The sequence below is a fragment of the Phyllobates terribilis genome, unplaced genomic scaffold (assembly GCF_046119375.1).
Source record: "Phyllobates terribilis strain yellow unplaced genomic scaffold, ASM4611937v1 Scaffold_4__5_contigs__length_816908805, whole genome shotgun sequence".
In the NCBI taxonomy this organism is placed as follows: Eukaryota; Metazoa; Chordata; class Amphibia; order Anura; family Dendrobatidae; genus Phyllobates; species Phyllobates terribilis.
In genome coordinates this window covers 140,991,387-141,005,351 of record NW_027362764.1, presented here as the reverse complement: position 1 = coordinate 141,005,351, position 13,965 = coordinate 140,991,387, and the positions used below count along the sequence as shown (strand labels likewise).

The 13,965-nt window shown below is 46.1% G+C and overlaps 1 protein-coding gene across 2 annotated transcripts in view; it reads left to right on the top strand.

Moving 5' to 3' along the window:
• The window catches only part of LOC141265126 (ATP-binding cassette sub-family B member 5-like), a 762,083-nt gene that overhangs the window by 655,266 nt on the left and 92,852 nt on the right, over positions 1-13,965 (top strand). For both annotated transcript variants that reach the window (XM_073677803.1, XM_073677802.1), the window contains exons 19-20: positions 6,224-6,301; positions 6,374-6,457. In XM_073677803.1, coding sequence (XP_073533904.1) covers positions 6,224-6,301; positions 6,374-6,457 — 162 coding nt within the window. The remainder of the gene's footprint in view (positions 1-6,223; positions 6,302-6,373; positions 6,458-13,965) is intronic.

The following is a 13,965-nucleotide window of genomic DNA, read 5'->3' as shown; positions in this document are numbered from 1 at the left end:
AGCAATGGCCAGCCCGTGCCACAGATCGGATTTAAAGAGGTGACCATCAAAATCGGTAGAGTCGAACTGGCAGCACAGGGACTGATCATTGTAGATATTGACAAACATGAGAGTCACCCAAAGATAACTCTAGGAACTAATGTAATTGAAAATTGTCTTGCAGAGGTGATTTTCCTTTTACAGCAGGTTGCCAAGAACGCCAGCTCCGGCGAGCAGCGGGTGCTCCAGAAAGAGATCCGGGCACTGATGCGACGGCAACAGGTGGAACTCTCCGGCGGTGAGATTGGTAGCGTAAGAATGTGTGACCCTTTTCCTATTGCCATGCCCCCAAAAAGTGAAATGATGATTTGGTGCCGGGCAGCTATTGGTCTGAGAGGTAGAGATTACCAGGCAATGGTAGAACCAGTTTACTCGGACAGTAGGCCCACCATTTTGACAGCACGGGGGGTGGTCAATGTACGCCATGGGAGGGTGCCCGTTCGCATAATCAATATCGGGGAGAGGGAAGTGTACCTGCCCCGGTATGCCACGCTAGCCAAATTATATACCATTAACCAAAATGCTATACAATCTGTGGAACCCTTGCCTCCATCTCACCCGGAGGAAGGTAACGGCTCTAAGAAAACAAAGGAGGACTGGTGTCAGCAACTACATTTGGGTACTGACTCCACTCCCTCACATCAGAAACAGGGAGTCTATCGGGTGGTTCAAGAGTACGAAAGAGTGTTTAGTAAACACCCGTTAGACTTCGGGCGAGTCAAGGGGGTAGAACACCACATCCCCACGGGAGACCATCCTCCCATAAAAGAGAGGTATCGACCCGTACCCCCTGCACACTACCAACACGCCAAGGGGATGCTTAGAGACATGAAGGAGGCTGGGGTGATCAGGGATAGCTGTAGCCCCTGGGCAGCTCCACTAGTCTTAGTCCGAAAGAAAGACAACACCATGAGGATGTGTGTAGATTACCGGAAAATCAATCGTATCACACACAAGGATGCGTACCCCTTATCAAGGATAGAGGAGTCATTGGCTGCTTTAAGATCTGCTAACTTCTTCTCTACCTTGGATCTCACTAGCGGGTACTGGCAGGTTCCTGTAGCAGAGGCGGACCGGGAGAAGACCGCATTCACCACCCCGATGGGACTTAGCGAGTTCACCTGCATGCCGTTCGGACTCTGCAACGCACCGGGAACCTTCCAACGACTAATGGAGTGTTGTCTGGGCCACAGAAACTTCGAGACGGTCCTGTTGTACCTGGACGATGTCATCGTATATTCCAAGACGTATGAGGACCACCTGAAACACCTGGCGGAAGTGTTCGAAGCTCTGGCAAGTTACGGCCTAAAGGTGAAACCCTCCAAGTGTCACCTCCTGAAACCAAAGGTGCAGTACCTGGGACACGTGGTGAGCGCTGACGGAGTGGCTCCCGACCCTGATAAGATCACCGCAATTAAGGAATGGCCAAGCCCCTCCAGCGTAAAAGAAGTGCGGCAGTTCCTCGGGTTGGTAGGCTACTACCGAAGGTTTATTCCCGGTTTCACCAAAAAGGCAGCACCTATGCAAGACCTCCTGATAGGCCAGTCCCGGAAGGCCAAGAACCAGAAGCCGCCCTTCAAATGGGAGGAGCTGGAAGAAGAGTCCTTCCGCCAGCTGAAGATGGCCCTCACGGGGGACGAAATCCTGGCGTACCCGGATTATAGCCAGCCCTTTATTCTCTACACCGACGCCAGTAACATCGGGCTAGGAGCCGTACTGTCCCAGATCCAGCAGGGGAAGGAACGAGTAATCGCCTACGCCAGCCGAAAACTGCGACCCACCGAAAGGAACCCCGAGAATTACAGCTCATTTAAGTTAGAGTTCCTGGCCGTAGTATGGGCAGTCACCGAGCGCTTTAAGCATTACCTCGCTTCTTCCCGGTTCACCGTGTACACGGATAACAACCCGTTGACACACCTGGACACGGCAAGACTCGGTGCCCTGGAGCAGAGGTGGATGGCCCGTCTGTCCAACTACGAGTTCACAATCAAATACCGGGCAGGACGCTCCAATACCAACGCGGACGCCCTGTCCAGGATGCCCAACCTGCCAGACGGAGGAGAAGATCCGGAGGGACTGGAAGAAGTTGAACTCCCTGCGTTCCACCGTCATGGGACTATCCAGTATTCCCACCGGGTAAGGAGTAAGCAGGCTGCTACGTTGAACCCCTTACCCCACTACAACTGGGCGGAAACGCAAGACAGCGACCCTGCCGTCCGACTGGTGAAGGAGATGCTGACTCGGCCGGAGGCTTGCCTTGAACCAGACGCTCCGGAGGAAGCCAAACAACTATGGGCAGAGAAGAGTCGACTGTTCCTTTACAAAGGGAAGTTGCGCCGCAGAATGGTTAACTCCCGGACGCATGAATTACTCTGGCAAGTAGTGGTGCCACGAAGAGACGCAGCCATGGTGATGGAGGCATACCACGACGGAGCTGGACACTTCGGGTGGAAGAAGCTGGAGTTCCTGCTGCGCGAGCGGTTCCACTGGGTAGGCATGAGGGGAACCATCGAGAAGTGGTGCAGAGACTGTGGCCCGTGCAACCTGAGAAGGAAGGACCGTGCCAGCCAGAAGACTCCCCTGCAGTCCATCGTCACCCGGCAACCGTTGGAACTGGTAGCCTTGGATCATGTAAAACTGACCCCAAGCAGAAGTGGCTACGTCTACGCGTTAACCATCGTGGATCATTACTCCCGGTTTCTGGTTGTCGTCCCCGTCAAGGACTTAACGGCTCAAACAGCAGCTAGAGCCTTCCAGCAGCACTTTTGCCGTCCACACGGGTACCCGGACCAAGTGCTGACGGACCAGGGACCTGCCTTTGAAGCGGAGGTCTTCCAGGAATTCTGCAATCTGTATGGCTGCCGGAAGATAAGGACGACACCCTACCATCCGCAAACTAATGGACTTTGTGAGAAAATGAACCAGGTGGTAATGGATCTTCTAAAAACGTTGCCCCTGGAAGAACGCAGTCTGTGGCCTGAGAAGTTGCCCGATCTGGTGGACCTATACAACCACATCCCGGTAGGTTCCACCAACTGTACCCCGGCTTACCTAATGAGGGCAAGACCTGGTAAGTTACCTGTTGACCTGGAAATGGGAGTCCTGACACCCGAGGACACTTCACCAGAAACAGACTGGGACACAGAGAGGCAGCAGCAGTACCGGAGAGTACAGGAGAGCGTGGAGCGAAGTCTCTGTCAGGCTAGGGAAAGACAAGAGAAAACTTACAACCAGTATGCTCCCGCTGTTCCCCTGGTACCCGGAGAGCAGGTCTTGAAGAGGAAGAGACGGCTCCACAAGTTGGATGACCAGTGGGAGAAGGACCCGTACACCGTACTGCCCTCAAGCCACGAGAACCCGAAGGTTTGTACCATCAGTAAAGACGGAGGGGAAACCACAGCCATTGTATCCCGGGACCACCTGAAGAAGTGTCCCGAACAACTGAGGAACCCTGAAGAGGAACAAGAAGACCATCGACCCGTAGAGGAAAGGGAAGATATGGTTAGTACTGTGCTCGGGGACTTCCCTCGGTCTTGGACTCAAGTCAATGGTGCAGTTGTGGTACCCGTACTCACCTTCCTCCAACCAGCATCCCAAGCACCTACGGAGCAACAGGTAGAGCTGGAAGAACTGCCGGTCCAGGAGGCAGAAGACTCCACACAAGCAGGACAGGAGGATCAACCCTCTGCTTATAGTGAGCCTGCCGTACCCCTAGTGAGACAAAGAGCCGGTAGACAGCTGCCCAGTTTACCCTTGACAGCTCCTACACCCTGTAGTTCAGGGCCAGACAGTCAGCTCCGTAGGTCCACTAGGGCCACTAGAGGCCAGTTACCCGCACGCTGGAGGATTTGAAGTGTATAAATTGTTTTATTTATGTTTATCTGTGTATTGTTGCTTGTGTATAATTTTGTGTTTCCAGTTATTTTTAGGAATCCTTGGTGGATTTACCGGGAATCCTTGTACATAGTTGGAGCGTAACCCAGGATGGACTAGAGACTGTTAAGGACTCGGGGTAGGACAGACCCCTACCTGGTTACGTCTCCCTGTTTTGGTGAAATGGACACCTTGCTTTCTTCAAAGACTACACCCGGTTACGGACATGCCGTGACCACCTTTATGTGTTTCTTCTTATTGTACTATTATTGTTGTTATATCTTGTTATGTTTTTTCTAAAATATGTTTAGTCCCGGAGTACTAAATTTCACTAGGGGGGAATGTGGCACCCCAGGGGTCTGGTTTTCCACAGTAATGTAATGTTATGTCTGAGAGCAGGTGGGAGGTCCTTTGGTCAGGGATCCTGTGCATGCCACACCTCCTGCCCAGTCTTGGGAGGGGAAGAACTTCCCCTGTATAAACCCTGGGCTGAGGCAGGGTTAGTGAGTCAAGGAGAGTAGAGACAAGAAACAGTCACAGGAAGAAACAGCAGAAGCTCAGTGGGAGCAATACTACTACAAGTCAGGGGCTGGCAGCTGCAGAGCTCGCCCTGACTGAGAAGCTTTCTTACCGGACCCGGCGTCCGAGGCTGTGGGGACTAACTCTTACCCAGCAGCAGAAGCCGATCGGCAGGGGATTTCAGGTCCTCAGGCCCAGAAACCCGAAGGCACGGTCACACGCGTGGGACCAGCACCGCCATCGTGGAGCGGAAGCCATTAGAAGGCCCCGAGTCACTGGCCATACGGGTGAGCACCACACGGTACACTCAGGGACGTGGGCTACTTATACCCGCCTCTAGCAAGGTAGCCAGAAGAGTACAGTCAGTTTGGGAGGCCTACAACTCCGCCTGGCCAGGGTAGATCCCATCTGCTCAAGGACTGACCAGGCCCCGTTCACTAGCAAGTACTCCGGGAGGGTCTATCGTTGTTACCAGTAAAGACCCTGAATTACACCGCACCGTCTCTGAGTGGTTCCTGCTACCCCCATCATCCACATCTGCTTCCCTGAGGCCATACCCCTCCCGTTGGGGGTTATACCATCTACGCTGCACCATCCATCCACCGGCCTCAGCGGACTGTCTTGCAGCGGCAGCTCCATAGCTGCATTCAACGGGTGGCGTAGTCGTCCTCATCTACCGCTGTTACATCGCCGCTCAGTTTGACTCCCTGGGCACGGACCAGGTCACCGCCACGAGACTACAACCCTCAAGAGATCCGGCTCTGGGTAAGCTCCCGCGTGCGCAACGCAGCGCGACACAGGCCCAGGGGCGCGTCACCATCACAGGAGGGGGGTGTTGGACTAAAATGCAGGAACTGCTGTGTCCCAGCAATGAAAAGCTCCTGGTGCTAAAGCAATCATTGCAAGTAAACAAAACCAGGAGCTTGATAAGAGAGGCATCGCTGAAATCTGTGTGTTAACCCCTTCCTCATGTCGTCTTCAGATTACATAGCAAAAACCTGCTGACAGCTTCCATTAAGTACTGTAAACAGCTGGTGATTCAATGATCTTCCATTTAGCAGTTCACAGCATGGCATTGTCTGTCTCCGCAAAGTAGGATAATAGTCTCAGTTCATAATGTGGAATGCAAAGAAAATAGTTTAGCAGTAGAAGTGCTGGAGGGTTTGAGGAGTTGGCCGCACAGACAATGGTTTTTAAGAAATTATCTTTCACAATTCCTTTATGTCTGGTCAGATTTTAATTTATATTTTTATATAGTCTATTGGTTTGTGCATTTTCTGCTAATTATTATTAATATTATATTGCCTCCTTAAAATTAACCTGTCACATTGTAAATTGTGCCTGATCTGCAGGTAGGATGTGAATAAGAAAGGGGAGCTGATCAAATTGATATACATTTTTGTGGGAAAAGTTTCGGTGAAACTTGTATTTTATTCATTAAATTCCTTGTTATTTGTAATTAGGAGTCCAGTGGGCGGTCCTACTCAGTGATTGACAGTGTTCCCAGTATGACTTTTACATGCAGAAATAGCTGTCAATGACTGAGTAGGACCGTCCACTGGACTCATATACAATCACCAAGGAATTCAATGAATAAAATACAAGCTATACTAAACCTTTTCTGACATACTGTATATCATTCTGCTCAGCTTCTCCTTCTCTATACCATTCTGTCCACAGATCGGAAAATGTGACAGGTTCTCTTGAAACCAATTTTTATTTTTATCATTGTAGAGTTACTGATTGTTTTAAATATCTTGTTCTTTAAACAATACATGTTTTTACTGATCAGGGTTTCATGTTTGGAAGATCAGGAGAAGTTCTCACTATGCGTCTAAGGCATTTGGCATTCAAAGCAATGTTGCGTCAGGTTAGTGTCAACAGGAAGGTTCAATATCTCTGTGTGTACGAGTTATAACATCGGTATTTTTTTATTGGTTAGGAAATATCCTGGTTTGATGACAAGAAAAATAACACTGGAGCTTTAACAACAAGACTCTCTACTGAAGCCGCTCAGATTCAAACTGTAAGTATAATTCAGGTTTCTAAACTTTGGATTTAGTTTTCTTTTGTAATGCAGCGCTGCACATTTTACACGTTTACACAGAGAGACTGCAGACATTGATTTGGACCGGACAACCCCTTTAACTCTAAATATATTAGTATACCACCCATCCTACATAGATGTCAATTTTATCTTTATTACATTTTTCATATACAGTGGTGTATAAAATTATTTGCCCCCTTCATGATTTCTTATTCCTTTGCTTGTTTGTCACACTTAAATGTTTAAGAACGTAAAACAAATTTAAATATTAGACAAAGATAACACAAGTAAACACAAAATGCAGTTTTTAAATGAAGGCCTTTATTATTAAGGGAAAAAGAAATCCAAACATACAGGGCCCTGTGTGAAAAAAGTGATTGGCCCATCCCCTTAAAGCATAAATTAACTGTGGTTTATCACTTCTTTGGGAAGCTGAGTTTAGGACCTGGCTAACAAAGTGAAGTAGACCAAAATATCCTCAAAGGCTAGACATCATGATGTGATCTAAAGAAATTCAGTAAAAAATGAGAAACAAAGTAATTGAGATTTATCAGTCTGGAAAAGGTTACAAAGCAATTTCTAAGGCTTTGGGACTACAGCGAACCACAGTGAGAGCCATTATCCACAAATGATGAAAACATGGAACAGTGGTGAACCTTCCCAGGAGTGGCCAGCGGACCAAAATTACCCCAAGAGCGCAGAAACGACTCATCCAAGAGGTCACAAAAGTCCCCACAACAACATCCAAAGAACTACAGGCCTCACTTGCCTCAGTTAAGTGTTCATGACTCCACCATAAGAAAGAGACTGGGCAAAAATGACATGCATGGTGGAGTTCCAATAATAAAACCACTGCTGAGCAAAAAGAACATAAAGGCTAGTCTCAGTTTTGCCAAAAAACATCTTGATGATAGCCAAGACTTTTGGGAAAATACTCTGTGGACTGATGAGACAAAAGTTAAACTTTTTGGAAGGTGTATGTCCCATTACTAGAGATGAGCGAATGTTTCAATATTTGGTTTGGATTATGTTTGCCGAATATGCAATGTTCGCCAAATTATTTGCCAAATATTCGTCGAACATTTCCGAACGCCATAGGATTCAATGGGGGGGATAAAAAAACGCATATACAACACCTTCAAAGGGGCCCAAAAGCTGCCAAAACACATCCAATTAGGGGTAGACACCTGGAAAGTGCCATGAATTAACCCAGAGTACAAGTACTATAAGTATTATTATTATTATTACAGCGACATTTATTCCGGGGTGCTTTAAATGTGTAATGGGGTCATCGTTGGAGACTCACCGATACAAGAGGACAGAGGACCCTGCCCGCGAGGTAGCATAAACAATCTACAAGGAATGGGTGAGGATACAGTAGGTCAGGGAACAGCTAGTCATGCAACGGTATGCTGGAACGAGGGTTACGGCAGATTGTATGCTTGTCACAAGAAGTGGGTCTTTAGCTTCCTTTTCAAGGTTTCCACAGTAGGCGACAGTCTGATGTGTTGGGGCACAACGTTACACTGTAGGTGAGATGCACGGGACAAATCTGCTGAGAGCCTATACCAAGGTTAATCTTCCAGTAGCTCACAATTGAGCAGATTAACCCCTGCACCAATTAATATGAAGGCGAAAGGATTCTAATGACTGCAGGAGTGGGAGAAATCAGACGCTGCGGTCTTCTGGCTCCTCTCTGTCATGGTAAACCCATGACACTTTGCAAGCTTCAACACAGTGTTCACAAGGTAGGCAGCAGTGGTGGTCGGTCTCCTTGACAACGAGCTAACTTCTTTATGATGATAGAGGCCACCATCTTCTTAGCTTGCTGCTGGTACTTTTCTGTGGGAATGAGCTCATCTCCAACAAGCCTGGAATATTTCCAGTGAATTATGGCACAACGCCATGGTATTAGCAGTGCAAGAAGAACCAAAAGAAGATTAGACCCCTAAAATAATATAGCTTTTAATAAATTATCTAAAAGGACTAAGCAATCCACAATAATCAAAACAATAAATAAACTAAATACACTACCTTTCAAAAGTTTGGGGTCACCCAGACAATTTTGTGTTTTCCATGAAAACTCATACTTTTATTTATCAAATGAGTTGCAAAATGAATAGAAAATATAGTCCAGACATTGACAAGGTTAGAAATAATGATTTTTGTTTGAAAGAATAATTTTCTCCTTCAAAGATTGATTTCGTCACAGAATGCTCCTTTGCAGCAATTACAGCATTGCAGACATTAGGCATTCTAGCTGTTAATTTGCTGAGGTAATCTTGAGAAATTTCCCACCATGCTTCCTGAAGCCCCTCCCACAAGTTGGATTGGCTTGATGGGCACTTTTTGCGTACCATACAGTCAAGCTGCTCCCACAACAGCTCAATGGGGTTGAGATCTGGTGACTGAACTGGCCACTCCATTACAGATAGAATACCAGCTGCCTGCTTCTTCCCTAAATAGTTCATGCATAATTTGGAGGTGTTCTTTGAGTCATTGTCCTGTTGTAGGATGAAATTGGCTCCAATCAAGTGCTGTCCACAGGGTATGGCATGGCGTTGCAAAATGGAGTTTTAGCCTTCCTTATTCAAAATCCCATTTACCTCGGACAAATCTCCCTCTTTACCAGCACCAAAGCAACCCCAGACCATCACATTACCTCCACCATTCTTGACAGATGGCATCAGGCACTCTTCCAGCATCTTTTCAGTTGTTCTGCATCTCACAAATGTTCTTCTGTGTGATCCAAACACCTCAAACTTTGATTTGTCTTTTCTATATAACTTTTTTCCAATCTTCCTCTGTCCAATGTCTGTGTTCTTTTGCCCATATTAATCTTTTCCTTTTATTAGCCAGTCTCAGATATGGTTTTTTCTTTGCCACTTTGCCCTGAAGGCCAGCATCCCGGAGTCACCTCTTCACTGTAGACGTTGACACTGGCATTTTGCGTGTACTATTTAATGAAGCTGCCACTTGAGGAGCTGTGAGGCATCGATTTCTCAAACAGAGACTCTAATGTACTTGTCTTGTTGCTCAGTTGTGCAGCGGGGCCTCCCACTTCTCTTTCTACTCTGGTTAGAGCCTGTTTGTGCTCTCCTCTTAAGGAAGTAGTACACACGTTGTAGGAAATCTTCAGTTTCTTGGCAAATTCTCGCATGGAATAGCCTTCATTTCTAAGAACAAGAATATACTGTCGAGTTTCACATGAAAGTTCTCTTTTTCTGACCATTTTGAGAGTTTTATAGAACAAACAAATGTAATGCTCCAGATTCTCAGCTAGTTCAAAGGAAGGTCAATTTTATAGCTTCTCAAATCAGTCAAACCGTTTTCAGCTGGGCTAACATACTTGTGCAACTGTTTCCTAGGGTTTTCTAAACATCCATTAGCCTTCTTAAACAGTTAGCAAACACAATGTACCATTAAAGCACTGGAGTGGTGATTGTTGGAAATGGGCCTCTATACACCTATGTAGATATTGCAATAAAAACAAGACGTTTGCAGCTAGAATAGTCATTTACCACATTACCAATAGATAGAGTGTATTTCTGATTCATTTAATGTTAGCTTACTTGAAAAAAAAAGTGCTTTTCTTTCAAAAATAATGAAATTTTCTAAATGACCCCAAACTTTTGAACGGTAGTGTATATTATTAGGGAATATCAAAGTTAGGTAACACAACGGCCAGGAGAGAATACCAGCTAATCCTGTCCCTATTTTGTCCCTAATGTCTCTCCCTCCTGACAGCGGAGGTTGGCACCATAATTTGTGCAACGTGGCACCCCGCTCAATGTCGGTGTCCCTTATGTCCCTAAAAATACCCCTATCCTAGTATATAAAAAACACAATCTTGAAAAGGGTAGAAACAAGTGTATGTATACATTCAGAAGCCGACAATTATAATAGATATTCATTGAAAACCAAATCTGTTCGATAAGACAAGTAGCAGCACCAAGGAAATTCAGAGGCAATACTCGTCTCAATCTAGCTGGGCTAATAAATCCATATACAGAATATGTCAGTTGTTACCATAGCCCAGGATACAATCCCTATCACATGCAGTGGTTAATATACAAAACAAGATTCTGAATCATCAGAGCAAGGTTAAAATAAGGGCTGTTGACACAAATCTATGAAAAAATTCAGCCCAAAATATGTACCCCATCAATCTGGTACCATATAAAGGAAAGGGAAGTAACACTTATCATTAGCTGCCCCTCATATAGCGGCCCAACGGATTTCTCCCTGCATGGCATTCAGCACTGACTGGCTGTCTGGGGAGAGAGACTGATGCCCTCCCCAGGTCCCCTGATGAACCCTGGTGGCAACCAGGGAGAAACGCATTGGGACACTACATGAGGGACTGGCTGCTGTGCTGAGAGAGGGCAGAGCACGGTGAACTGGACAAACTGCTGGACCCTGAGTGAGATGCAGGCGGAGATGCTACGATGGATTGATAAAGTTATTGAATGCTCGATTTCTGAGATCGGTCAAAAATAGAAGGCATGTCCACATCCGTTACAGCTGACGGGCTCTCACTCAGCCTGACTGGATCGGGTAAAGAACCAGATGTTCTGCAGTGGCAAACCTGGTGACAATACTTGACACTGTAGCAGAGGAGGACGAAGAAGCTGCCGATGCAGTTGATGGGCAGCTGATGGTTGTTGAGGTAAGCATTTTATTGCAGTGAGATTGCCAGAGTAACGCATGTTGATTGTGCATGTGAAGGTTCATGCATGTAGTAGTCAAATTATTGCACTTTTCCCCTCTACTGAGTTTTTTCTTGTAAATTTTGCAGATAATGTGAGTTGGCTCATCCTTTCAGGTCTCAAAAAAGGCCCAGGTTAGGCAACCCTTGCCATCCCTGCGAGCTGCAGACCCCCGACCACTGCTGGCCACAGCCACAGTTGTGGCTAAGGATGCAGTGGTCGTTGCGATTGCATCACTCCTTGTGTGCACCGTAGGACGCAGCGTAACCTCCTCGTCTTCCTCCTCCACCTCCTCACATGAGCTACTCAGCTGTGTGCCTCTGGGTTCACACCAAGTGGGATCCACAACCTCAACATCATCCAATGTGTTATCCCATTCCTCGCCCTGAGAGCACAGTACCATCCGCGTGACCCTCAGGTATCTGAATCTCTTCAGTATCATCTCCCCTCACCCATGGGTTAATGTCCCAATATTTTCTCCAAAGAATTTTAAGCTCAGATATAACCTGCTTTCTATACCAATTTTGAGTTTATCATGTTTGTGTACCCCTGTGTGGAGAACAATATCCGCACCAAAGAATTAAAAGATGAATTATAGCCTGCTTTATATTCACGATAGAAAGAAAACTAATTTATATTTTATTATGTGTACCCCTGTGATAACAATATCTACAACAAAACGTTAATTTCAATTGAGCATAACTATTATAATGGGGACTAACACCTATTCCACTACAGCCAACTCAGTAGATGCAGACTCAATTTCCTTAAATTAGGGCCTAACACCACCAAAGTGGCATCAATTTCACCAAAGGAGAAGTAGTTTAATGGAGACCAAAACCTCTTCCACTAAAGCCAACCAAATAGATGGAGCCTTAATCAGGATTCTCCACATTTACAAAAATTAGTGGCATACACCAGCAAAGTGGCATCAATTTCACTACAGTACAAATAGTAGAATTAGGAACGATACTACTTCCCCTACAGCCAGCCCAATAGATGGAGACTTAATCAGGAGTGTTCACATTTTTAAAAAAAAATAGGGCCTAAAACCACCAAGGTGGCATCAATTTCACCAGAGTAGAAGTAGTTTAGTCGAGACCGAAACCTCTTCCACTACAGCCAACCCAATAGATGGAGACCCAATCAGGATTCTTCACATTTCCAAAAATTTGTGGCAGACACCAGCAAGTGGCATCAGTACAATAGAAATTGTAGAATTAGGAATGACACCTCTTCCAGTATAGGCAACCACCCAGGAGATGGAGACTTAACCAGGAGTGTTCACATTTCCCTAAATTAAGGCCTAACATCACCAAAGTGGCATCAATATCGCAAGAGTAGAAGTAGTTTAATGGAGACAAAAACCTCTTCCATTACAGTCAACCCAGTAGATGGAGGCCCAATCAGGATTCTCCACATTTCCAAAAAATAGTGGCAGACTCCAGCAAAAGTGGCATCAATTTCACTACAGTACAAATAGTAGAATTAGGAACGACACCTCTTCCACTACAGCCAAACCAATAGATGGAGGCTCAATCAGGAGTGTTCACATTTTAAAAAATTAATGCCTTAAACCACCAAAGTAGCATCAATTTCACTACAATATAATTTTTATAATGGGGATTGAAACCTCTTCCACTACAGCCAACCCAGCAGATGGAGACACAATCAGCAGTGTTCACATTTAATAAAATTAGGGCCTAAACCTGCAGCAAGAGCAGGCACAGAAGCCTTGTCACAGACTGCAATTCTGCAAGATCAATGCAGCTCACTAAAAAGTACAACATGGCCTAGTCTGTGCAGTCTGTGATTGGGATGCAAAACTTCTTGGAGATCCATGACTTGTTCATCTTGATGAAAGTTAGGCGGGCAACACTTTCATGGGACAGCAGGCAGCGCTTATCTGTAAGACATCACCAGCAGTGCTGAAGACACGTTCTGAGAGAACTCTGCTGCCGGGCATGATAAAACCTCAAAGGCGTAACAGGCGATCTCAGGCCATTCATCCTTTTTTGAAGAGCAAAATGTTAAATGGTCCAAATCCTCCCTGATTGTATTCCTATTGAGCTCTAGATACTCCTGCACCATCTTCTCCAGTCATTCACCACGTGTCAGACTTGTACTCTGTTGTGCTGCTGCAAGACCAGGTATAAAAAATGTGTGAAAGGACTCACAGAAATTGCTTATGCCACTTACGCTGCTGCTGCTAATGTTTTGGCGTTGACGAACTGACGTGCCGGAGGTTGAAAGACTGCAGCTGCGATGCACACTGTGTGCCTCATTGCTATCTTTGGGAAACCTCTCTAAAGGTTGCTTAAAAGCTTGTTTCGATACTCCAGCATTAGCGGGTCCCTTTCCAGGGTGGGAAGCATCTGGCAAAATGTACTCTTATAACATGGATCTAACAGAGTGGCAACCCAGTATTCATCATTATTTCAAATCCTAACTATACGGGGATTATGTTGCAGATAGTGCAGCATGAAGGCACTCATATGTCGGGCTCTTCCAGGAGGTCCAATGCCAGGCTGTATTCAAGCGTAACACTGATGTCAACCACGTTCAACAAAGAGGCGATGATTATCCTCTTCATCTTCTGACTGTAGCTTGCCCATCTCCTCTTCCTCCTCCATTTGTTCCTCAGCTCTTGCACCTTCACAAACAGTTTGTCTGGTATCACCAACCCCCTTCGATTACAGGTATCCACCGTCGCTTGGCATCTGCCTGTGTGATGACAGTCTGGAACTTTGAGACATTCTTATCCCCTCCGCATCCTCC